General features: G+C 40.5%; 1 protein-coding gene across 3 annotated transcripts in view; it reads right to left on the reverse strand.

Annotated features, from left to right (window-relative positions):
* LOC116976741 overlaps positions 1 to 27,602 on the reverse strand; it is a 201,416-nt gene that overhangs the window by 37,826 nt on the left and 135,988 nt on the right. For all 3 annotated transcript variants that reach the window (XM_033026629.1, XM_033026630.1, XM_033026628.1), the window contains 3 exons: positions 27,027 to 27,080; positions 16,214 to 16,325; positions 2,910 to 2,958 (listed from right to left, as the gene is read on the reverse strand). In XM_033026629.1, coding sequence (XP_032882520.1) covers positions 2,910 to 2,958; positions 16,214 to 16,325; positions 27,027 to 27,080 — 215 coding nt within the window. The remainder of the gene's footprint in view (positions 1 to 2,909; positions 2,959 to 16,213; positions 16,326 to 27,026; positions 27,081 to 27,602) is intronic.

Consider the following 27,602-nt stretch of genomic DNA (forward strand, 5'->3'; position numbering starts at 1 on the left):
TCACAATAGTTTACAGATAAAGTGAGTAATTAAGAAACCCAACAGAATCTTATTGTTCAAGAGGTCACAAAGTACTGGTGATACTTAGTGCCGGTTAGGCAGCATCCCTGGAGAACATGGATAGACGACGTTTCAGGTCATTCCTGATCTGCTGAATTACTCCAGCACTTTGTGTCCTTTTGTGTATTAACCAGCAGTTCTTTATTTCTACAGAATCTTATTGTTCATAGCTAGGGGATTGAAGCAAAAGTAGAGAGATTATGCTTGACATTCCCATTCTTATTAAATGAAATATTCCACGTCTTCAACCAGCTGCGCTGCCATTTTCAAAGATTCTTAGATCTATATATCGAGGTCTCTTATTCTTCAATAATCCCTACAGCTCTACCATACATGGTTTTCCCTGCCCCAGTCTTCTCACTATCCTTGTACTGACCAAGATGAAGTTCCATCTGATCCATGCTGTCCTCTATTCCACAACCACTCTCCTCACTATTAAAACTATCCTCACTAATAAACTTACTAATCATACCTCCTATGTTCATATCCAAGTTGTTTGTGTATAGAATAAATAGTGTGAGCCGCAGCTCTGATCCCTGTGGTACAAAACTAATCAAAGACTTCAAATCAAAAAATATGTGGGGCAGGTCATGTCTTATGAGCTTGACTGAGTATTTTGAGGCATTCACGAAGATGATCAATGAGGGTCAGGTCAATGGATGTTGGGCATACCACAAACTGTGGCACTTGCAGCTGTATTTATAGGACAACAGATGGGGTACTAACGGCCGGGGGGGGTCAAAGAATAATAGAAGAGAAATGAAAGACATTGATCAGTTCCATTAACCATATTATCATCATTATCCTCCCACTGCCCAGCCAGAATCAAACTTTGCTAAAAATCAGTAGTTCTGTGCAAGACTGCAGGATTCTAAGTGTATTTGTTGCATCTGATGCTCCACTGTCCAATTCTAATAAAAACTCTGGTGATCGGAAACTATTAAATTCACTGTTGTGTTCCAAGGGTTGGACCTAGTTGAAATTTTGCATTCTGCAGGACAATAGACAATAGGTCCAGGAGTAGGCCATTTGGCCCTTCGAGCCAGCACCGCCATTCAAGGTGATCATGGCTGATCATCCCCAATCAGTACCCCGTTCCTGCCTTCTCCCCATATCCCCTGACTCCGCTATCTTCAAGAGCCCTATCTAGCTCTCTCTTGAAAGTATACAGAGAACCGGCCTCCACCACCCTCTGAGGCAGAGAATTCCACAGACTCACAACTCTCTGTGTGAAAAAGTGTTTCCTCATCTCTGTTCTAAATGGCTTACCCCTTATTCTTAAACTGTGGCCCCTGGTTCTGGACTCCCCCAACATCGGGAACATGTTTCCTGCCTCTAGCGTGGTCAAACCCTTAATAATCTTATATGTTTCAACAAGATACCCTCTCATCCTTCTAAATTCCAGAGCATACAAGCCCAGCCACTCCATTCTCTTATATGAGATGGAACTTTCTCCTCATATCTGATACTTCTCTGATTACCAACAGAACTACATTTAAGTTACTCCTGGCCCTACTGCTCTGTACTCTTTCCTTATGTAAAAGAAAAATACCTTTGATTAAGATTAGTGGTAAATGGTGTACATTTGCAAGTGGCAACAGTAAGATTGTGTTAAGTTGAAGTTGAGTGCCAGTGGTGGCTGAGTAGTTGGAGAATAGGAAAGATAAACCTGCAAGATAAGTTGATGTGAGGATGATATGCTGGAACAGAGTTGAGTCCACACTGAGGTGATGGATGTAATGGTGCATCAAGTGTGCATATGCTCGATGCTTCCCTTTCTGAACTGATGAAATTGATAAACCAGTTCAACACTGAAACTAGCAGAAGGGTACAGTTCGGAGGCTCCAGCTGCAGGCCCTGTGGACGGTAACATCGGGAGCTCGTGGGTTCGTGGTGGTAGACCGCTTTTCGGAGCTCCTGCAACGGCAACTTCTCCCGCCCGAGTTGCGGGGTTAAAAACGACCCGGAGCGGGGCCTTACATCGCCCGGCGCGGCTTTAACGGCCGCGGGGCTTACCATCGCCTGCCAGGGGCTCCAACATCAAGACCCGGAGCAGGGCCTTACATCGCCCGGCGCGGCCTTAACGGCCACTGGACTTACCAGCCGCAGGACTTACCATCGCCCGCTGGGGGCTTTAACATCGGGAGAAGAATAAGGAACAGGTGAGAGACAAGACTTTGCCCTCCATCACAGTGAGGAGGTGTTTGGAGATTCACTGTGATGGATGTTTATGTAAATTGTGTTCATTGTGTGTCTTGTATGACTGCAGAAACGTAATTTTGTTTGAACTTAGGTTCAAATATCTTATCTTTGCTGCTCATTCATGTGGCTACCCCCAACCACACTGTCTTGATGCTGACAGCAGGAAATTTGTGGGACTTTACAAGTTTTTTCCCACTTTTATATTACAAAATTGAGTTTAAGACTATGAGGGGAGAAAAAAGAAAATTCGGTCATCAAAATTCGGTTATTAAATTTTGTTGCAACAGTTTACACTGAGGAAGGATTTTGGCAGGAAGACTGTTGACTTAATGCCTATAATTAAAAGGTTAACATATTTTTCAAATATAATAAATATTGCTTTGTACATTTTTTCATGAATGTAGCTGGCCTTAGTGTGCACTCGATAGCCAGTACTGGCATCATTCCAAATCATTACTGTTTGATAGGAGAGAGTTTACACCTGGGACCATTTTATTTTAATTTATGAAATACATTTTCTATCTCTCTCTGGCTTGTTAAAAGTGTTCATATTTTATTAGAAATGTAGAAAATCGTAGAAAAGGAAACACGAAAGATCTCCTACATTTTTTTACAATGTCCTTAGATTAGCAGAATCTCATACATACTTGTTCCGTAGCATCTCTTTGTATATAGGTCTTCGCTCTATTATCCATCCTGTTTATACAATAAATGATAATCACATTAGCTTATTGTACAATACACCTTCCAATACACAATTTAGTAATCCAGTTTCATTATTACTATTATTACTATTACTTATTATTACTACATTATTACTATTATCATATAATACAATTTTATGGTTCAATTTACTAATATGATTCTGTTACTTAATTGATCACTTCAACAAATTGTGTAAATTTAAAACTTCCAATAAAAATTACCTATACAGGACTTCCGGTTGGCGCCACGATGTGAGTGGAATCGCGCCATTACAGCTCCGAAAAAAACTGAATTTAAAACGGGGGTAAAAGGGTCAAACAAACGCACTTACCACAGGAGATCGATTGTGAACGGCTCCGGCAGCGTTTAAAAGGTGCGTGACGTCATCAGGCGCGCGATTTTAAGAAGAAATTATGACCCAGCGCTCCCCCACCCCCACCGCTGGAAAAAAAGCTACGAGAAGGGAAACTGGCCTCAGCTCGGGAGCTGCTGCTGCTTCTGCTTCTCAAGAAGATGTCTCACAGAGGAAAGCTGAAATGGAGGAACTTAAGACTACCATTCTAGGTGAGATAAAGAAGCAGAGGAAGGAGTATATGGAGGAGATAAAGAAGCAGAGGAAGGAGTATATGGAGGAGATAAAAAGTTTAAAAGCGGATATGCTGGTGTCTCACGAGAAAAATAAAGAAGATAAAGAAGACTTAATAAAACAAGTTATAACGACGGTAAAAAGTATGATGGATGAGTGGAAGGAAAAGGCTAATGCCGAGTTACAAACTCAAATTGAGGATGTAAAGGAAATAGCTGCTGGGATGGAAAGAAAGCTGGATGACAAGATAGATCCTACTATAATTTCGCTAGACCAACAAGGCGAAGCAATTAAAGAGCTAACTAAAATTGCTGAAGTGAATACTAAGGAGACCGAAAAACTCCGTGCCGAGAACAAACGCCTCTTAGAATTATTACATAAAACAAACGAGAAATGTATCGATCTGGAGGGACGCCAACGCCGTAAAAATTTGCGTATAGTTGGTCTGAGCGAAGGTCGTGAGGGGAGTCAAGATCCTCGAAAATTTGTTGCAAAACTTTTAATGGATATTTTGAATTTGGATCATGAACCCCTGTTGAGCCGTGCACATAGGGCTCTAAGACGGGCCCCTGGGATAGGTTCATCGCCCAGACAAATGATTGTAAAAGTGGCCTTTGACCATGTCTTCGAAGAAATGATGAAGATAATAATAAAAAAGAGAAACCTGAAATACGAGGGAGACAACATCAGTATTTTTAGAGACTTCCCAGCAGAAGTGGCCAAGAAAAGAGCTCTATTTAAAGAAACAAAAGGTATCCTGAGGAATGTACAGAATACTAAGAATCTGAGATATGGCTTGATGTACCCAGCAATACTGAGAGTAACTTATGATGACAAGGAATATCGTTTCGTTAAGCATACTGAAGCATTGAAATTCGCCCGAGGCATACAGCAGAAGCCAGAAGATGAAGAGAGAGAAGATGCGGAGGAAGAACCCGAGGGAGAAGGAGAGGACTGAACTTTTATCATCGACCTGTGGTTATGAAATACTTACTTAGAAGGAAGTGGAATAATGGGCATTTAGTAGTAGTTCTGTATTAATTATTAGAAAATATTTAATTATTCCATGATAATAGTATTACATATTATAGTATTAAATACAATTGATATTAGTAATTAGCAAATAGTAATATGAATAATAGAAATAATTACTAAGTACTAAGTATATAAAGTTAGTACCCCACCCCAATATATATAGCATTTGAGATAGGAGCTGGTATAATCAACATCTTTTTTTTATTAAAAAAACGGAAGTCTTTAGATTAATGGCCACGTTAGTGTGGCTTTCACCTTCACATACTACACACTATACAAGTGTAGTTTCTTTTTTTTCTGAGCACCCTATTAACACCCTTTACTTTTTTTTTATTATTGATATTTCTTATTGTTTTTGTTTTTTATTGATCTTATATTATATATTATTTGAATGTAGATGTGAAGGATATTGTGTATTTAGTTTAAGAAGACATAGATGTGGATTAAGGTGGAAAGAAATTCTCATTGGATTGATGTCCGGGTGCAACGGGGAGCTGGGTGAGTCAAGAAGGCTACTCCAAAAAAAACCGCCCTAATAGTAAAATGCATGATATAAAGGTGAAGACTGGGGGTGATGGAGTAACCTTCTGCAGTTGGAATGTAAAAGGAATTAATGAACCAATTAAAAGGGGAAAGGTATTAGCTCAGTTGAACAGATTGAAGACAGATGTCATTTTCCTTCAAGAGACTCATCTTAAAAAAGATGCTCAACATAGATTAACAGCTAAATGGATTTCTAAGGTGTATCATTCTACATTTATTCATAAATCTAGAGGAGTTGCAATAATTATTCGCAAAGGTATACCTTTCATACAAAGTTCTATTATAGAGGATAAAGAAGGCAGATATGTAATAATTACAGGGGAATTATATTCAAAAAAGGTAATTTTAATGAATATATATGCCCCTAATTTTGATAATCCATTATTTTTTAAGAAAATATTTAATAATATTCCTATATCCACTCAACACAATTTAATAATTGGAGGTGATTTAAATTGTACTTTAGATAATTATCTAGATAGATCATCCGCAAAAAGGAAAGCTGCCTCGAAATCAAGTAAATTCATAAATGCTTTTATCAATACATCTAATATTAAAGACATCTGGAGGTTAGATAACCCATCCGGACGAGAATATTCTTTTTTCTCGCCCGTACATGGAACCTATTCGAGGATAGATTATTTTTTAATAGATTCTAAATTACTTCCTTTTACGTATGATGCAAAATATCATAATATTATCATCTCGGATCATGCGCCATTAACATTTAAGATAAAATTAAAAGATATATCTAATAAAACTACTACCTGGAGATTTAACCCTCAGATATTAAAGGACAATGACTGTTGTAAATATGTGATGGATCAGATTAAATTATTTTTTGAAACTAATGATAATCCTGAAACTTCTCCATCACTATTTTGGGACACATTTAAGGCATTCATGCGTGGCGCAATAATATCCGCACAAGCACATCTCAATAAAGAAAATCGAAAAATAGAACAAAATTTAGAAAATGAGATAAAACGTCTAGATAATGAAAATATAAAACAGCCTTCCAAAGAGTTAAGTAATAAAATTGCATCAGTAAAATATAGATTAAATAAAATATATTCTAATCAAGTGATTAAACTTTTTCAACAAACTAAGCAAGTGTATTTTGAATTTGGAGATAAGCCACAAAAATTACTAGCACGACAGCTTAGAAAATTAGAAGATGAGAAGATGATACACGGAATTAGATCTGAGTATGGAAATATATTAATTACTCCAAAAGATATTAATGATAGATTTTTACAATATTATAAAAATCTTTATTCGTCAAAACTAACAGGACAAACAGATAGTATGGAAATATTTTTACAAGAATGTCAAATCAATAGCTTAGATCAGGAAGGTAGAGAATTGTTAAATGCTGAAATAACAGTAAAAGATATTATAGAATCAATTAGTTCACTTAAGAACGGAAAAGCAGCGGGCCCAGATGGCCTGAGTGCAGAATTTTATAAAAAATTTCAAGATCTGATTTCCCCAAGATTACAAATAATGTATAGATATGCATATGACCAAGGAAAATTACCAGAATCTTTAAATGAATCCACAATTACACTCATCCCTAAAGTAGATAAGGATTTGGAAGATCCTGGATCATATAGAGCGATTGCCCTTTTAAATACAGACCAAAAAATATTAACTAAGGTCTTATCTAGGAGATTAAGTTTAGTGATCTCTAAATTAATACATTATGATCAAACAGGTTTTATCCCAAAACGTTACTCATCCCATAATCTCAGACGTTTGTTTAATATTATATATTCAAAAAGAATACGAGATACGGAACTAGCGGTTATATCACTAGATGCAGAAAAAGCGTTTGATCAGGTGGAATGGATGTATTTATTTAATATAATGGAAAAGTTTCAATTGGGGGATAGATTTTGTAAATGGGTAAGAATTTTATACTCGAATCCTATGGCAAGAATTTTGACTAACCAAATTTTATCAGCCAAATTCAAACTCTCTAGGGGATGCAGACAGGGATGTCCGTTATCACCCTTATTGTTCGCATTGGTGATAGAACCATTGGCGGAAAAAATTAGATCTGAACCTGAAATATATGGCTATAATACTGATACAACAATTAATAAAATTTCTTTATATGCAGATGATGTTTTGATTTATATTACAAAACCGGAAATTAGTATTCCCAACCTGCTAAACATTATAACTAAGTTTGGTGCATTTTCTGGGTATAGGATTAATTGGGATAAAAGCGAGATTATGCCAATAACAGGAATAAATCTTAATACATTACAACAATACCCATTAAAAGTAGTTACAGACAAACTTAAATATTTAGGGATTAACGTAACTAAAACTCATAACTCATTAATAAAATCCAACTATCCTCAACTATTAGATAAACTTAGAAAAAATATTTTATATTGGAAAACACTGCCTATATCCATGATTGGTAGAATAAGTGCCATAAAGATGGTATTTCTACCGCAGTTGTTATATTTGTTTCAGGCTATTCCTTTTTTTCTTCCGAAAACTTTTTTTAAAAAAATTGATAATATTGTCAATAGCTTTATTTGGGATTATAAAAATCACAGAATAAATAAAAAACATCTATGCAAAGCTAAGATAAATGGAGGATTAGCACTTCCAAACTTTTTATATTATTTTTGGGCTGTTCAGATTAAGAATATGAATTTCTGGTGGGTAAATATGGATCATGAACCGACATGGTTAAATATAGAAAAGGAGGACTGTCTACCTTTCAATGTAGGTTCGATAATTTTTGCACCAACGGAAGTACAAAAAAAATATTATAAAGACAACCTAATAATATATAATAATAGACGTATTTGGAAACAAATAGTTAAGACTCTACACTTGGATAATCTCTCATTTAGATTACCAATTATGAATAATCCATCGTTTAAACCTGCTATATTAGATGGGGGGTTTAAACAATGGGATGATTTAGGAATTACAAGGATAGAACATCTGTATAGAAAAGGAAAATTTCTTTTATTCCAGGAGTTACAAGATATTTATGGATTGTCTCCACAACATTTGTTTAGGTATTTACAAATTAGAGATTATATTAAATCCAATACACAAGATTATAAAAATAAAGAAGCAGGATTGTTAGATGAACTGTTTAATTTATATCCAAATACAGAAAAATTAATAGCCTATATATATAACATCATTTTGGATAAGGAGAATCCAATAACGGAAGTATATCGTCAAGCATGGGAAAATGAAATGGGATTGGCTATAACAAAAGAAAACTGGGAAGAAAGTCTACAACGAATACACCGGTGTTCATTAAACGCCAGACATATACTGATACAATTTAAAGTATTATATAGGTTACATTATTCGAAAACTAAATTAAATAGTATTTTTCCGAATCTCTCCGCTATTTGTGATAAGTGCAAGAAAGCAGAGGCAAATTTAATACATAGTTTCGTTACATGTCCTAAATTGAATTATTACTGGACAGAAATCTTTAAAGTTATTTCTGAAGTCATCAAAGTTAAATTGGACCCTAACCCAAAGCTAATAATATTTGGAATTCCGGATTTACATCTATCACTTACAGTAAATCAAAGAAATTTCTTTGATTACTGTTTAATAATTGGAAAAAAAAATCATATTGAAATTTTGGAAGGGAACATTATCCCCCACAACCAAAATGTGGGCAACAGAGATGATGGAGACGTTACATCTGGAAAGAATTAGATTTGTCCTATTGGACAAGTATAATTCTTTTGAACAGATATGGTCTCCATATATACAGTATTTAGAGAAGTAGCTGTTCTTGGCAACACAGCTCGACGTGCACCCTGCGGGATTTGGTGAGAATAATTCATTTTTATATTGGAATTACATATATGCCTTTATTGATACTATCACTTGTAGTAGTGTTATTAATAATACATATTGTGGTTACTAAAAATGTTTTTTTTTTTTTTTTTTTTTTTTTTTTTTTCGTTTCTCTTTTCTTTCTTATATATAATCAAATTATTATTTAATCACTCTCTTAATGATTTATTCTTTCTCTATTCTTTCTCTATCATTATTTCTAAAAAAACAGTAGATAAGTATTACTAGTGTTTTACTTAATGCAAATTGAATTAATTTGATATAAAGTTGTTTGAAGCATTGTAATTGATTACCTTTAATAAAAAAATATATTAAAAAAAAAAAATTACCTATACAGGATTAAGAAAATGAAAGAATTCATTGAAAATTTGCAAATAATACAGGAGAGGGAGAAGGCTCTCCAGCAGCCTCAGAGCTGCTTCCTCAATCTACTTTTTCAATTTTCCCATCCATTTCCATACTCTTTACCTCCTAGTGCTCAAATGTCCATCAGTCCCTGAATTTTAATTATTTATTTACAATTCCCATGATGCCAAACATTCTATTTCAATTAATATTCATAGAAAATAGGTGCAGGAGGAGGCCATTTGGCTCTTCGAGCCTGCACTTTTGCTTTCCGACCTGGTATAAATGAACAAAGCATGCAGACTGCTAATTTTTCTTCTGATTGGCCAAAGGTCCCATTTACTACTTTTTTTCCTTTTCTATCATATAGTATTACATTTCATATTCTTGTTGCTTGTAATATTCCTAACCTTGGATTTTTTGTAGTGAAAAATAATGAAAACTACAAGAATATATGCAAAAAGAGATGACCTTACTACCAGAGAGATGCTGTCTGTTCCGCTGTTACTCCAGCATTTCGTGTCTACCAAAGACATGTTTTTCACAAATAATGGAAAATACATCTGTTTGGCTGACAACATAGATTACAAGGATTATTTTCCCATTTTCCAGGAAACAATTTTATTTGTTCTTAAACATGAAAAATTATTTGTTTTATGCTTTGTGATATTTTCATTTATTATTTTAAATCGACATAGGAGAGGGTGGGGCTTAAAATTAAACAAATATTAGAATCAGAAGACTTATATTAGTGAACTCAGAAATCTGACCACTGTTGCCATCCCACTCCATAATGACATGATCTGCATACTTCTGTTTAAATCATGGCAGATGTGGGTCGTTCAAGTGACAGCGGTATATTAGCAGGATGACCATCAACTTGTTAATGAGACTACACTTCTCAGTTATTGCCAACCATTCATATGAAACTGAAGGAAGGCAGGAGCTGTCATTTCCAGCTTTTATTGGGGGTCATGGAGACAGTTGCATTGTTTATTTTCATCCCTCGAAAATAAGGTGTTCCAATTTTATCCTGTAACCTCTTGTTTTCCCACCATAGTAAATCAGATCACAGTTGTGAAGATAGTTAGAGGCACAGAGTTAGACAGCACAGAAATGGGTCCTTATCAATGCTGACTAAGTTGCCCTAACTGAGCCAATCCTACTTACCTTCGCCTGGCCCATATCCCTCCAATCCTTTCTTCCCCATGTATCTATCCAAGTGTCCTATAAATGTCGTAATTGTACCCACCTCCACTACCACTTGCTCTGGTAACTTGTTTCATGCACCACTCTCCGAGAGAAAAGTTGGCCCTTAAGTCCCTTTAAATCTTTCACCTCTCACCTTAAACATGTGTCCTCTAGTTTTGGACTCCCCTAATAGAAGAAAGAAATGTAGCTATTCATCGTATCTATGTCCCTCGTTATTTTATGAACTTGTATATTTACCCCCTAACCTGCCATGTTCCTGGGAAAATGTTTCTGCCTATTCAGCCTCCTTTTTTCAATTTAATGACATTCTATATTAGGGTGACCAGAACTATACACAGTACTCCAAATGTGACCTTACCTTGTACACCCGTAACGTGACGCCCTAGCTCCTATTCCATACCCTGACCAATGAAGACAAAATATGCCAAATGCCATCTCCACCAATCTCTCCACTTGTGTTGCCACATTTGTGGAGCTATATACTGGCACCCTGAGGTCTCTCTGTTCTACAACTATCCTCAGAGCCCTCTCATTTACGGTGTAAATCCTGCGCTGGTTTGTCTTATCAAAATGCTGCACAGTGGAGCAGCGGTAGAGTTGCTGCCTCACGGTGCCAGAGACCCGGGCTCGATCCTGACTATGTGACTCTGTAACTGTGCTCCAATTTCCTCCCACTGTCCAAAGACATACAGGGTTGCCAGTTAATTGGCTTTGGTAAAAATCGTAAATTGTTCCTAGTATGTAGGATAGTGCTAGTGTACAGGGGTGGTCACTTGCTGCGGAAAACTCGGTGGGTCTGTTCAAAACTGAAAGGCTCAAAGTGAACATCAGTGCGCACGACTGACCCTCAGGCATGAAGTGACTAATATGATTTTTTTTTTAGCGGTCTGCGGACGCGGTAGCGATGAAAAGGTGGGGTCTTGTGGTCAGCGCCTTGTGGGGACCTAACACAAACAGTGGAGCACATAGTCACCAGTTGCCCCAAACAACGGCCACCGAATGGTGAACGAGGTCTGATTGACCTGGACGATGACACGTTGGCCTGGCTCGCCTCAACGGAGCTGCAGGTCTAAAAGACATACGACAGAAGAAGAGAAAACTAATATGACAAAAGGATTGATTTGTGTCTTTTCTGGAATACACTACAAACAGGTTGATCATGTATTAAATAGACATAAAGTGCTGGTGTAGCTCAGCAGGACAGGCAGCATCTTTGGAGAAAAAAGGATGGGTGACGTTTCAGGTCAGGACCCTTCTTCAGATTGAGTCTTCTTCTGAGTCTGTAGAAGAATCCCGACACAAAACGTCACCCATCCTTTTTCTCCAGAGATGCTGCCTGATCTGCTGAGTTATTATAGTACTTTGTGTCTATCTTTGGTATAAACCAGCATCTGCTGTTCCTTGTTTCTACGGGTGAGTGGCGCGACTCACGTCGCAGCGGCCTCTGTAGTCCGTCTGTCGTTTTTTTATTTTTTGTCTCGTTTGTATGTATGTAGTTTTTTTTTTTTTTTTAACTGGGTATATGTGTGGGGGGCGGGGGGCGGGGGGTGGGGAAACTTTTTAAAATCTTTCCCCTGCACGGAGAACCCGACCTTTTCTCTGTCGGGTCTCCGTTGTCGTTGGGGCCGAGCACCGTGGAGCAGCCTCCAACCGGAACGACCTGGGGCTCCAGTCGCGGAGCTGCGGACTTACCCACCATTGTGGAGCTGGCCGAGTTCGGAGCGGGAGGAGTGGTGGTGGCGAGCTGCTGCAACCCGACCCCCGGGGATTCAGAGGCTTACCGCAGGTCTGGTAGACAGTAACACCGGGAGCCCGCGGTCCCTGCTGAGAGACCGCTTTTCGGGGCTTCCGCAACGGCGACTTCTCCCGCCCGAGTTGCGGGGTTGAGGATGACCTGGAGCGGAGGCCTTACATCATCGCCCGGCGCGGCTTTAAATGGCCGCGGGACTTGTTAGCGCTCGCCGGGGGCTCCAACACCAAGACCCGGAGCGCGGCCTTGCATCACTTGGCGCGGCTTTATAATTGCCGCAGGACTTATTTACCATCGCCCGCCGGGGTCTTTGACTCTGACATCGGGAGGAGAACGAGGAGTGCAGGGGAGAGATAAGACTTTGCCTTCCATCACAGTGAGGAGGAGATTCACTGTGATGGATGTTCGTGTAAATTGTGTTGTGTCTTGGTTCTTCTTGTTTGTACGACTGCAGAAACCAAATTTCGTTTGAACCTCTGGGTTCAAATGACAACAAATAAATTGTATTGTATTGTATTGTATTGTATCCTGTATTACATTTTGTTAGGAAGCCAGAGGAAGTGAATTTAAGACAGGAACGGTTCTTCACAAATGCATTCAATTAAATAAATTTAGCAACTGTTAGTTAATTAATTATGGAGCAAGCAGGAGACAGAATCTCTGTATTAAATTGATTTATGCAGCAAAGGAGATTTTTAAGTTAACTATGCATCAATGGTATGGAAAAGATTTCTTAGAAAATGATATGAGGTGCAGCTGGAACTGGGGCCTGAGGAGCACTGCCAGGAATATTCCTGAATGTATTTTTAGTTCAGCTGGGAGCAAGGCCAACTAATCATAGTCATACTTTATTAGCCAAGTATGTTTGCAACATATGAGGAATTTGATTTGTCATACAGTCATAACAATAAAAAGCAACACGACACACAAAATACATTTTAACATAAACATCCACCACAGTGACACATTCCTCACTGTGATGGATCCCTTCTTTGTTCTCCCGCGGTCAGGGGTCTCGAGCCTTCTATTGACGGGGCGATCTTGGCTCCCTTACCCGGTGGTTGGGCCCTCCGCGTTGGGGTGATTAAGCTCCATATCCGTTGGAGCATCGATCCCAGGCAACGGATCGGCTCCGATGGTGTCCACACCCCCGCGGTGGGGCTCAAAGTCAGTCCCGAGCAAGGCCTCCAGCTCCATGATGTTAGGCCGCAGAGCGACCGGAGATACGATCCGGAAAACAATCGTATCTCCGGCAAGGTAAGAGATTTAAAAAAAGTTTCCCCCGACCACGTCCCCCACCCTCCAAATGAAACAAACCAGAGAACAATAACACAAACTTTTAAAACACACTAAAAATAACAAAAAAGTTGAAAAGACAGACAGACTGTTGGCAAGGCTGCCATTGCTGACGGCACCACCCGGTGGAATTCCTGACTAAATTTGAAACACAGCCCATAGGTGGGCAGGGGACATTTTGGAATGATTTTTTGTTTAAGCCAGTATTGAGGCCAGAAGAACATGACATGGAATGTGTGAATAAAATCAACTTATCTTCACGTTTTAAATCATTAAACGTATGACAGTGTACAAGCAATAACTAATATTTAAGGGATTAATACAAGAGATATTATAAAAGCAGGTGAACAAGAAATATACCACACTGCCAGAGCTTCCATGCATACGTAAAAAGAACGATTAGCTTACGTTAATGTGTTTACTTTACAGATTTAGAGGAGACATTATATTGAGGAGTAAGGACAAGGCTCAAAAAACAAAGAAATATTTTGTGCCTGGCTTAGAAAACCTTCCAGAAACTATAGTGGTGTATCTGCCTTGAGTTACTGTGGACCTCAAAGAAATTAGCATGAGTAAAACAATGATTTTGGAATATTAATGGAGTTAAAAGAAGATAAATCTCCAGGATCCAAAGGATATCTGTGGGAATAGTGTATGCACAGGTACTCATTTTCCAAAATAGCACACACCTTCGAAAACAGTTGACACAGACATGAAGATATGATGTCACCCCGTAATTTGAGAAAAGATGGAGAGAATCCTTATCATTCATTATCCGAATAAAATTGGACTACAACTAAAAGGCATTGTTTTCTACAGAGCAGGCAGTTTGCAGGTTTGATTTTCTGGGTTTTTCAATTTCAGATAATCAGGCACCATTTCTGAGAGCCAAGAAGAGAATTTGATTGAAGCTGTTGATGATGTTGTTTTGAAGGATGATTTTAAAGTTCAGCATTTGAGCAACTACAGTATCAAGTCAAAGAGGATTCCTCAAGTTGTCCCAAACAATGCTGAAATGTTTGAGCACATGAGCAGTGGTTTGTTCGGTAATCTACGTAATCTATGTTATTAATGTGCAGAAATCACATGAATGTGGAAATGAATCTGAGTATGAAAGTATCCGACACCAAGCCAAGATTCCAGAAACACAGTTTCTTCCAGAAAACAATATCGTACTTTCATTTAGTATAATTTTCTTCTTTTACAATTTGACATTTAATTTATCTGTCTGCGTTTGACCCATATCCCTCTAAACATTTCCTATCCATGTACCTGTCCAAATGTCTTTTAAGTGTTGTTATTGTACCTGACTCGACTACTTCCTCTGGCAGCTCGTTCCATATGCCCATCACACTCTGTCTGAAAAGGTTTTGCAGATTCCTATTAAATCTTACCCCTCTCTATAGGTTGATACCTTAAACCTATAGTGTTGAATTCTCTATCCCGGGAAAATATATTGTGTTCATCCTATCCGTTCCCCTCATGATTTTATACACCTCCATAAGATCATACTTCTGCATTCTAAGGAATAAAGTCCTGGCCTGCACAACCTCTTCCTATAGCTCCAGTCTTCAATTTCTGGCAACATTCTTGTAAAACTTCTTGAATATTACTTTGTAAATAGATTTTAAAGCATAAAGAATGGAAGAAGGGATGGTCCATGAGAGAAATCTATGGAGAAAATGTGAGGGGTGTAGATGGGAAGACTGTAGGAAACATTTCCCCATATCAGAGGTAGATAAAAATAAAGGACAGATATAGGGTAAAGGGCCTGTCCCACTTTCACGACCTAATTCACGACCTATTTTACTCATGGACATTTCTCATCATGCTAGAAAAAACGCCCCGACCTACTTGATGCCACGAGTACCTACGACTAACATCACGACCTCGTGACGACCATGCTGCGAGTATGTGTCAAGGGCAAACTCGGCAGAGGTCGCGAATTAGGTCATGAAAGTGGGACAGGCCCTTAAGGCAGAAGAGATTTACTGTGGATTTGAGAGAGTGGCATATTTGGTCAAGTACTTGGAATACACTGCCAGGGAAAGTGGGGGGAGCATTGTCATCGACAGTATTTAAGTATCTAGACAAGCACTTGAATCTCTCAGGCATAAAAGTTCTGGAAGATAATATTAATAAAAATAGATGGGATTAATGTATAGATGTCCATTCAACACCATTAAACAGTGGGCCAAATGACCTGTTTCCATAAGGTACAACTTTTGATGAGCCTCTATAGGCCAAGAAGAGCTACAAGATTTTGCTCCTGGTCCCAAATGACTTCAGTCTTGGTAGAGTTCTTTGGTGCCAAACAACACTGCAATGTCAATAATGCATATTTTAAGATAAACAACAGTCACAAAGTTTAATTATCTAATACTGTTAAAAGTTTTACTTGGTTCGACTCCAGTGAATTCTTGGATCAGTATTGGAATCTAAAACCTAACATGTAGGATAATAACTTGACTAGTAATTTAAAAGTAGAAGTCTTTGCATTCCTGCCCCAAGCTTCATAATTGAATTCTGGACACTCACATTATGGTGGCCTCAAGTTCCACAAACAGTAAAGATGCCAACAGAATATAGAGATGTTCCACTTTCACACTTGCACTTACTTAAAGCTTCTGGCTCTCCCAGTCAGTCTGTCTTTGCCCTTTGATTTACTGTTGTCTGCGGCTTCAGACCACGGAAATAATTCTTTGGTCTTGTCAGAATGATTCCCATCATCTGAAACATAGCAGGATATAATTAAGTAACAGTTTAAAAGAGCACCTCCTTTTTGACACTATAATGAAAGACAACATATTTTTACAGAACAGAATTTCAGCCAACTACTTCACCAGCTCTGCTACATGCCTGAAATCGCTGAAATTTAGGATACTGAGAAAGTGTGCTTCTGCTTTTGTTTGATTTATTTCCCAAAAAACATATTATTGTTCATGGCATCAGCATGGAAAATGGGTGTTCAAATGTAGCAATACTATGAGCATTAATCTGAAATTCAGAGATCACTAAAGAATAGATGGCCATTATCAGTTTCCCCTTTGGCAGCTTTTCAGTGCAGGAATGCTCCATACACGGTATGGCTTCCGAGGAATGCATGAAAAGAACTGACATCATGTAATAGTTAGAAGTACAAGAGTAAAACATGGGAGACAGAGCTCCAGTGAGTTCAACAATTAGCTAGGGAATTTGCAGTCAGGATAAGTATTTTAATAGTAGTAATTAATATTCTCTAACTATTAATTAAATTAATCCAATAAACAGACGCATGGGAAGGCACTGCAGATTCATGGACTCATCCACCTCCAGTTTAAATTCCATTTGGAATATTTTGGAGGACCAAGAAACCAAGAACCAAGATCACAGCCCTCTCTGTGCCACTTGGGAACTTATGTCTTGAATAACCACAGTGTAGTGTCTCCAACTGGGCTTGAGCTCTGGGCTTTGGAGTTTGAGCAATGTCACTGCTATCTAAGATGGAGACTGCGTATTTCATGGATGGCATATTTCAGGAGCTGTTCAGTGTTGGAAGGAACTGCAGATGCTGGTTTACACCGAAGATAGACACAAAATGCTGGAGTAACTCAGCAGGACAGGCAGTATCACTGGATAGAAGGAATAGGTGAGATTTTGAGACCCTTCTTCTGAGCATCAAGGGAGAGGGAGTTCGAGATAAGGAAGTGTAAGAGATCAAAAGAGATGAAAATGAAGAATAGATCATTGTTAGCTAGGAGAAGGTGACAACAAAGCAAACAGAGATAAAATGTAATTGGGGGACAGTCAGACTGGTCAGAGAACTGGGAAGGGAGAGGGATGGAGTGAGAGGGAAAGCAAGGGTTACTTAAAGTTAAAGAAGTCAATATTCATACCGCTGTGGTGTAAGTTGCCCATGCGAAATATGAGGTGCAGTTCCTTCAATTCGCACTGGGCCTGGTGGAGGCCCAGGACAGAAAGGTCAGTGTGGGAATGGGAGGGGGAGATAAAGTGCTTAGCAACTGGGAGATCAGGTAGGTTTAGGTGGACTGTTGAAGGTGTTCAGCAAAACGATCAGCGAGTATCTATCTTCCAGAGCTGTTCATCCTGGGCTCAAAAGGATACAGGCAGAGAGAAACAAATGTAGGTGGTTCGGGAGAGCCATTAGTGCATCTTGCTCCATGACAAGTGTTTGGCTCTAAATATTGATGGAGGATTCTTCTGAGCATTGTAGCCAAAGGCAAGGCCATGATGCTATGTGTGGCTCAGTTGGACAGGGAGTATCAGGAAGGTCAAGTGAGTAGAGATCATAAGTGGTTTGATAGGGATACAGATACGGATTTCTGTAGTTGTGTACATAATATAGGGTGCTATGTTGCTTCTTGGTGCTAGGGTCAGGGATAATCTTAGGTGGTTGCATACAATTCTGCCTGTGAAGACTGAAAAGTTTGAGTTTCTGATACACATCAGTATCAATAACATTATAGGAAGACCAGCGATCCCTGCATACTAACACTATCCTACATATACCCTCAAGACAATTAACAACTACGCCAAGCCAATTAGCCTACAAACCTGTACATCTTTGGAGTGTGGAAGGAAACCAAGAAAATCCACACAGGACACGGGGAGAACGTACAAACTCCATACAGACATCAATTGTAGTCAGGATTGACCCCGGGTCTCAGCCGCTGTAAGGCAGCAACTCTACCACTGCACCATTGTGCCCCCCAACTGTACAATACTCGTTGGAACTAACTGGAGTAGTGTCCAACTGGTCCTCTAACTTCAGGAAGTATGTGAATGTTCTAAAGGGGGTGCAGAAAAAAATTACTAGCATGGTTCTTGGGAAGAGTGATGAGTTTAGACTGGGTGATCAAGCATTGTTTGTCTTGCGCCAAAGAAGATTAAGGCAAGAATTGATAGGTATACACGTTCATAACTGTTTAGTTTAATTTCGAGATTCAGCATGGAAAAAGGCTCTTTGGTCTGCCGAGTCTACTCCGACCATTGATCACCCATTCACACTAGTTCTATATTTATCCCACTTTTGCATCCACTTCCTATACATTAGGGGCAGTTTATAGAAGCCAACTAATATACAAACCCGGATGTCTTTGGGTTGTGGGAAGAAACCGGAGCATCTGCAGCAATCCCACGCGGTCACAGAGAGAACATGCAAACTCAGCACAGACAGCACCCGAGATCAGGATTGAACCCGGGTCTCCGGTGCTGTGAGGCAGCAGGTAACACAAATAATGGGAAACGATTGCTTTAGATAAGGTAAATAGTGGGAAGCTAAACCCATGAACAGACATTTAAAAGATCTGGGGACACAGATTTAAAATTCTGAGCAACAGATAGAAGATAAGAGAAAACATTGCAGTTTCATCACAGCGCTGTTATAATCTGGAAATTGCTGCCTTGGAAGCTGATGAAAAGAGAATCAACAAGTGCCTTTAAATGAGAATTGACTAGGCACTTGAGAAAGTGTCATCTGCAGAGCCGTGACAAAAGACTAGGCAAATGGGGATGTCAGGATGTTCCATTAAGAAGTAAATGGTCTCCTTTAGTCTCATTATAATTCTTTAAAAATACTGCCTTAAAAAATTCATGTTGTTACCACTAACTCTTTTGCTAGTAACTTAAATGTTCCTGGAGGAAATTACTTCTTATTAGTACTATTAATACCCAGCATGATTTTGAACCTTCATCATTGCTTTACAGCAACAGATTTTAATAACACCAACATTTTTCATCCGTCCACTAAACTGAACTCTCTCATTTAGCTTTAGGTTCATTATTATCACATGTATCGAGGTACAGTGAAATGCTATACTTTTGAACCCATCAGGCTCTTGAATACTAGACACTAACTAAACTACGAACTATGAACTGCCCAGGCTGTACGGGGGACATTGAGCTTTTGTTTTACATTAATAAAAGGTTTTCAAGAGTCGAGTGTTTAATTACCATATGTACCGTGGCAATGCCCATTCCCTTGGGTACCGCTCTGATCCCTAGCACAGGCAGATGCGCCAGGAGAGGCCAATCCTTGCTAACTGATGGGTCCAATTAGCTCATTGGATTGGCCCACCTGAGCCTTGTCAGTCTGCTCATAAAACCCAGGCAGTCCTGCCGGAGGAGCAAGAGAGGGAGTGGGAGAGGAGGAGTGAGGAAGAGAGAGGAAGAGAGAGGAAGGAGGAGAGGGAGAGAACTTTTTTCACACAGAGAGTGGTGAATCTCTGGAACTCTCTGCCACAGAGGGTAGTCGAGGCCAGTTCATTGGCTATATTTAAGAGGGAGTTAGATGTGGCCCTTGTGGCTAAGGGGATCAGAGGGTATGGAGAGAAGGCAGGTACGGGATACTGAGTTGGATGATCAGCCATGATCATATTGAATGGCGGTGCAGGCTCGAAGGGCCGAATGGCCTACTCCTGCACCTAATTTCTATGTTTCTATGAGAGAGAGGGAGGGAGAGGGAGAGGGAGAGGGAGAGGGAGAGGGAGAGGGAGAGGGAGAGGGAGAGGGAGACGCCTCCATGCTAGCTGTGCTATCCTCTCACAGTTTTGAGGAAAACTGAGCCACTGAGACAAACCTGAGACTACCAGTGCCACTGTGTAGTCAAGACTGGGCTGCCAGAAAGAAGACTTAGACAACCAGCATCTCTACTGAGACTAAGACTGAGTGGCTACGGTGAGCCTGAGATGCCACTGCCTCACCCTGCCCATGGACAACGAGGGACTGCCCACACACACAGAGGCAAAGACTGAACTGGCAGGATAAGGCAGAAATCCTTCAGTGCCGCCTCTTCAAGCCCCACAGCTGAGCCACCAGGATAAGCCTGAGACTGCCAGCGCCTCCTCTCGAGGCAAGGGTGAACTACAGAGAGAAGCCTAAGATCGCCACGCCTCCGCCTTCGAGACTAGGCCGAGCGCCGAGACAAGCCTGAGATTGCCAGCGCTACTCTACATGTGCCCAGGTAACAAGGGACAGCGCCCACAGGCGGTTCTGGACTTCTGTGTCACTGGAAGTAAAGTTTATCACGAGTTCACCCTATTGCGAGTGTAATGACGAACCCGGCATCATCCCCAATGCCCCAGCACTGAAACGGAATAATTAAGTTCTTACTTACAGCACAGCTGGCTTGAAAACGCAGTACTTAATAGTTAACATAATAACCAAACATAAAAAAGTTCAATAAGTTAAAAAAACAAACAATATAGTGCTAAACAAAAAAAGCACAGAGTTTTTAGTGCAAGACACAGTTTGGAGTTTAGTTGGAGTTTGTAGTGTTCAATACCCTGATGGTTATTAGGAAGAAGCTGTCCTGAACCTGAACATCACAGTTTTCAGACTCTTAAACCTTCTTCCTGAAGGTGAATCTGTGGAATTCTTTGCCACAGAAGGCTGTCGAGGCCAAGTCAGTGGATACAGTATATTTAAGGCCGAGATAGATAGATTTAAAGGTTCAAAGGTTGATTTATTGTCACATACACCTAGATGTAGTGAAATTCTTTTTGCCAATGCAGCACATAAAAAAGAATACAAACATAACAATAATAAATAGCTTTAACATAAAAACATCCCCCCACAATGGTTCCCATTATGGGGGAAGGCACAAAGTCCAGTCCCATCCCCAATGTCCACCCATAGTCGGGCCTATTGAGGCCTCCACAGTTGCCTCTACGGAGGCCCGATGTTCCAGGCCGTCCTCGCCGGGTGATGATGTTCCGGCGTCGGGAGAGTCCTCTCAGCGGCATGGGAACCCTGGAACGGCCACCTCCCTACTCGAGACCGTGGCTTCCGGAGCCGACAAGGCCGCGCCGAATGGAGCTCAACTGGCGATCTCGTCGCGAGATCCCAGGCTCCCGGTGTAAAGTTCAGCGCCGCCGCCCGCAGCTCCGCGATGTTTTTAACGCCGGTCCCAGCTCACCGGAGTTCCAGCGCGGCGACCCAGGCAAGGCACCGCCCGCCCCGCAATGGCGCTCCAGCGCTGCACCGCCGTCCTCAGACCCGCAGCTCCGCCGCCACCGCCGCCGCCGATGCCGAGGCTCCGGGCGGTCCCCTCGCTCCTCGGACCCGCAGCTCCGCAGCCGCCGCCGATGCCGCCGCCGCCGCCGATGCCGAGGCTCCGGGCGGTCCCCTCAGGAAATGCCGCTCCAGGCCCGCTGGTAGGCCGCGAGGACGGGTCGAAAGTGCAGCCCGGAGAAAAGCTGCATCTCCGACCAGGTAGGGACCCTGAAAATTAGTTTCCCCCTTCCCCCCCCCCCCTCCCCCACACATAAAAAAGCTAGAACTCCTTAAAAACAAAACACTAAACTAACTAAAAATAAGAAAAAAGAAATGAAAAACAGACAGCTGCAGGCTAGGCAGCCATACCCCCTACAGGTCGGCGCCTGCTTTCTTGATTAGTACAGGTGCCAGAGGTTGTGGGGTGAAGGCACGAGAATGTGGTTAGGAGGGAGAGATAGATCAGCCATGATTGAATGGTGGAGTAGACTTGATGGTCCGAACGGCCTAATTCTGCTCCTATCGCTTATGATCTTATGATGGTAGTAGTGAATGAAATGAGAGTGTGGCCTGGGTGGTATGTGCCCTTGATGATGCTGGCTGTCTTTTTGAGGCAGCACATCCTATAGAACCCTTTAATGGTGGGGAGGTCAGTACCCGTGATGCATCGGGCAGCGTTCATCTCTTTTTGTAATTGCATTTGCTCCAAACCAGGCCATGATGCAGTCAATATACCATCTACCGTTAACCTGTTCAAGAGAGCATTCAACACACCAAATCTCCTAACTCTATGGAAGTAGTGGTGTTGATGTGTTGATTGCATCAATGTGCTAGACGAGATCTGCATGCCTAGGAACTTTAAGTTGTTGACTCTCTCCAGCACCGACCTGTCGATGAAAACAAGTTTGTGGATCCTCGGCCTTCCTCTTCTACAGTCAACAATCAACTCATGGTTTTACTGACATTGAGAGCAAAGTTGTTAATCCAGCACTATCCAATTAGACGATCCATATCCCTCCTATTCTTTGACTCATCATTATCCGTTATTTTGTGCATCAACGGTAGTGTCGTCAGTGAACTTTAAGATGGAGTTAGAACTGTGTCCGGCTACATAGTCACGGGTATAGCAGGGGACTGAGAACACAGCCTTCAGGTGCGCCTGTGCTGATGCTTGACGTATGTGTTTTTATTGTCCAAGTGGTTCTGTGCAGAACGGAAATGGAGTGGAAATGTGCGACAGAAAGCTAACTTATCATGAGTGAAGGTGAAGAATAAACAAGTTGATCTCAGGTTTCTCCGGGGGCATTATTGCCTTTGTATAAAACAAGTGTGCAGGGATGTCGTGATAAAAGTCAATACAACAGTTGCTTCATTCCTTGCAAATATAATCAAGAAAACGGTTAATTTAATTTTTCAAACTGTGTCTTCAATATATTCTGTGCCTATCCTCCAAAGATTTTGTTAATACTGTAATATTAAGTGTTACAATCAAAGGAACCAATACAATAGAGAAATATTCTTCCTCAAATTTTGCAGTTTACAAAATATGTTAGCTTGATAGTTTCTTTTTTTCGCCACCTGGAAATGTAATGCAACTTTTTACTAATGGCAAAAGAAAAATCCACTATGTGACACTAGTGTGTCATGTGAGTCAAGGAAAGTGCTGATCGTTAGTCCAGATGAGTTTATAGGCATCAGCAGTGAACACCTCAATTATCATTAATTATTCAGGGATACAGACTGAAATGTAAATTATTGGCTCTAGCCGCCAACCACAAAACATTTAGTAGGTCCTTCTCAAAGTTCATGCATCCTTTAGTCATGTAGCTTTAGTTCCCCCTTCAAGACGTGATTTAGGCAGTTATTGCCTGAGCTAACCACCTTCTTTGTCATTAAGTTCAGCTGCATCTGCCAGATCTTCCTTCCCTCCTTGGTCACAAGGCCATGTTCTTCCCTCGATCATTGCATCTTTGTCTAGTTGTTCTTCTATTTCTCTTTCTGGCTACCCAAGTTCATTTCATCCATAAGACTATTTTCTGCTCCCAATCCTACTCCCACTAAATGACTGCACATAAAATGTCCTTACCTGGCTTCCTGTCCGCTGAGGTACTCCAGCATTTTGCCTGTCTTCATGTTAGGTAAGGTACCTCTCTTCCCATTCATATCCGAGTCAGAAATCTGTCCATCACACCTCAAATACCTTTTGTATTTCTACGTTTGCAACTGACAGCTGCCTCCAACCTATTTCAATGTGCTCATTGCACCTCCAGCCAACTGAATAAGATACCATTTATGACCTTTGAGACACCATTCAAAGGAAGAATAGATACCACATATCTACCCAGTCATTGTCTCTTCAATTCATCCATTGACTCCATGTTGTGTCTGTTTGTCCCAGCCCTGCGTGAGTTGCAATAATGGGTAAACTGCTCCACCACAAGCTCTGGTTTTCTCAAAATTAATGTGTCCCAACTCAAAGCTAGTGCCCAAGCTGAGCTTCTGAAGCTATAGCCTCTCCACCACTTGGATCTATCACTCTTTAGTGTTACCTATTTCCTTTTGCTTACGTTACTACAACTCTTCTTCTGTGCCTCTAATTTGCTGTCTTAAGTTGTTTTCTATCTTGCTCCAATTATGGGGTAAGATCCTGGTGTGACTTAATCTGGAATAATGTGTACATGACTGGTCTTATCTGAGGATATGCTTGGGATAGAACGATTATGGCAAAATTCATTAGAATGATTCCCAGATGGAGGGTTTGTCATAGAACATAAGACATGGAACAGTTACAGGCCCTTCAGCCCACCATGACTGTGGTAACCATGATACCAGTCTAAACTATTCCCATTTGACTGAATTCCTCTATTCCCTGTCTGTTCACACGTCTTCTAAATGACTCTTGAATGTTGCTATCATGTCTGCTTCCACCACTTCCCTTGGCAGTGCATTCCAGGCACCTATCACCCTTTGTGCTTAAAAACGTGCCTTTCAAATCTCTTTTAAACACGGCCCTCTCAACTTAAACCCATGCCCGCTAGTATTTGACATTTCCACCCTAGGAAATAGACTATCTAACCTATCTTTACCTTTAATAATTTTACATGCAGCCTGTGATACTCCAGAGAAAATAATCTTTTGTTCCAACTTCTTCTTATAGTTAACACCCTACAATCCAAGCAACCCAACTGAACCTCTACTGCACCCTCTCCAAACCTCCACATAACGTTGTAACCAGAACTGCACACAATACGCTAAATGTAGCCTAACCAAAGTTTTACAGACCTGCAACGACTCTCCGTCTTTTATAGTCAATGCCCCAATTGGCCATGAGGAGAGATTAAACAGACTATACTCTTACATTTAGAAGACTAAGAGATAATCTAATTGAAACATATAAAGTTCTTACATTCTTAAATTCTTGACAGGGCAATTGCTAAATTAATTTTTCCTTTGTTCGGGAAGAGCAGAACCAGGAAACAGGATCAAAATAAGAGGATTTCCCGTCAGGACAGATTAAAAGAATTTTGATAGAGATTTAAGAGGTGGTGAATTTTTTGAAATCCCCACTTAACGGTACCGTTGGAGGCCCAATTGTTGAGCACATTCAAGCCTGAGATTTATATTTGTTTTAGTTATTGATGAAATTAAGGGAAATTGCATTGGTGCAGGAAAGAGGCCTGGAAATATGGAGCAGCCATGATCTTATTGAATGGTAGAGCAGGCACAACAGGTGATCTACTCTGGCTCCTTTCTTCATTTCTATTTCTGAAACTGCACAAAATCCAAGGAATTAATTATCTTTAGACAACCAAACAGCTCGCACTTTGGGACTGTTGAAATCGATCCTCCGAATGGTACCAGCTTGGCTCTTCTCTTTGGTTAATTCCCAGATGGCGGGACTGTAATATGCTGAGAGAATGGAGCAGCTGGGCTTGTACACTCTGGAGTTTAGAAGGATGAGAGGAGATCTCATTGAAACATATAAGATTGTTAAGGGTTTGGACACGCTAGAGGCAGGAAACATGTTCCCGATGTTGGGGGAGTCCAGAACCAGGGGCCACAGTTTAAGAATAAGGAGTAAGCATTTAGAACGGAAACGAGGAAATACTTTTTCTCACAGAGAGTGGTGAGTCTGTGGAATTCTCTGCCTCAGAGGGCGGTGGAGGCGGGTTCTCTGGATGATTTCAAGAGAGCGCTAGATAGGGCTCTTAAAAATAGCGGAGTCAGGGGATATGGGGAGAAGGCAGGAACAGGGTACTGATTGGGGATGATCAGCCATGATCACCTTGAATGGCGGTGCTGGCTCGAAGGGCCGAATGGCCTACTCCTGGACCTATTGTCTATTGTCCTGCAGAATGATCAGTTATAATACTTTCCCGACTGTTAAATAATCTTCCCACAAATATCATATTCTACAAAGTCTTCCAGATTCAACTTCTTTAAAAAATCTTGAATTTGTGGAATGTAGTGCCATACAAAGTAAGCTCAAGCAAAAAAATATCTTCAGTTTAAACCATCTTTATTTTTTTTAAACAATGGTTCCCAAATTGAATTTCTTCCAAGATGATTTGCAGGCAAATGAAGAATTAACTATTTTAATTAGATATGTATCATCCTTCAATGGTATTGAACAAAGTAAATGGACAAATGTGGCATTTTACATGGGTCTCAGGTCCCATCATTCACAGCATTATTCAAGATTACAATGGCATGAAAATTGAAATCTCTAATTTCATTAAACCTTCACCTTCTCAATTACCCATCCCTCACTCCTCTCCAACATGCTCACACCTAGCTTTTCCCTCCCCCTGCCCAGTCACCAAGTTTATTTCCTCTTGTCCATCTGCTCATCTCCCACGCCTGCCTACTTCAAGTCCCATATTTTCATTTTTATTACCCGCTCCTCCCATTCTCTTCCACCCACTGCTCCCTCTCTGGTTCTACATTTCAATCCCCATCTTCCTTCTTATCAGAACCCTTTTGTCTCCATATCACCTCCAGTCTCGCCTATCTCTCCCAGTTTTTCTCCATCAGTCTGAAGAAGGGTTCCGATCCAGATCATCATCTGCCCTTGTCCCACTGCAGATGCTGCCTGACCTGCTGAGTTCCTCCAGCACCTTGTTTTTGCTCAAGATTTAAATTTCGCAGGTCCCTGTGTCTCCATTACAAGATTATACCCACTCCTATATCATGCTTATCTCTTTCCTTCCTGCACTCCTCTTCCTTCTTGACTCCCAGGATACATGACTAAATTCCTCTCTTCCTTCTCAGCAGCATCAATGGGCTTCCCCACAGTAGATTCTCTCACTCCCACTGCCCTCCCTCAATGGCATTTGGTTATTGCAATGTGTGATTAGAAAGTACAAGGCAATTCAACTGTACTTATACACTATTAGTGATGCATCACATTATTGTGAAAGTTATTTAAAGGTAGTTTACCTCGTATATCGTGATGCTGAAACCGTACATTGCATTTTCTTGTGTTTCTTCCTCCTGGAGAGCAAAAACATTATACTCACCACCACTCTAAAAAGGGTAGCAGAAAATATCATCCAAAATAAACAGTGTACTACAATATTTAACTACCAACAATTACAACATGTAAACTTAAGCAAGTTTGAGGAATTCATTTATATATTAGACAACCAGATACTTCTGATATCGACATAACCCAGACTCCAGCAGGATAGCAATCAGCAGCATAACTGCAGGTCAATTTCCCCTAAGTTCCTTGAGCTGATAGTGATTTACTTAGTGTGGAAATGTATTAATTCAGCAGAGATCTAAACATCATTCTAGTTTTCAGAAATGTCTAATAATCCAGAATTGGTCGAAGACTTTCTACATTTTGCAGCATAATTTCTACCCGCTTCTAAACATGGAGGCTAGAAATTATTTTGTTTAAAACTGTCAACAGATCAATGATAATAATTTTTTTAATAATTTTTTAATTTCAAAAGGTGGGCTGCATGTATCTGTATGGAACTTGCACTCCAGTCTGCTTTATTATTTATC

The sequence above is a fragment of the Amblyraja radiata genome, chromosome 9 (assembly GCF_010909765.2).
Source record: "Amblyraja radiata isolate CabotCenter1 chromosome 9, sAmbRad1.1.pri, whole genome shotgun sequence".
NCBI lineage: Eukaryota > Metazoa > Chordata > Chondrichthyes > Rajiformes > Rajidae > Amblyraja > Amblyraja radiata.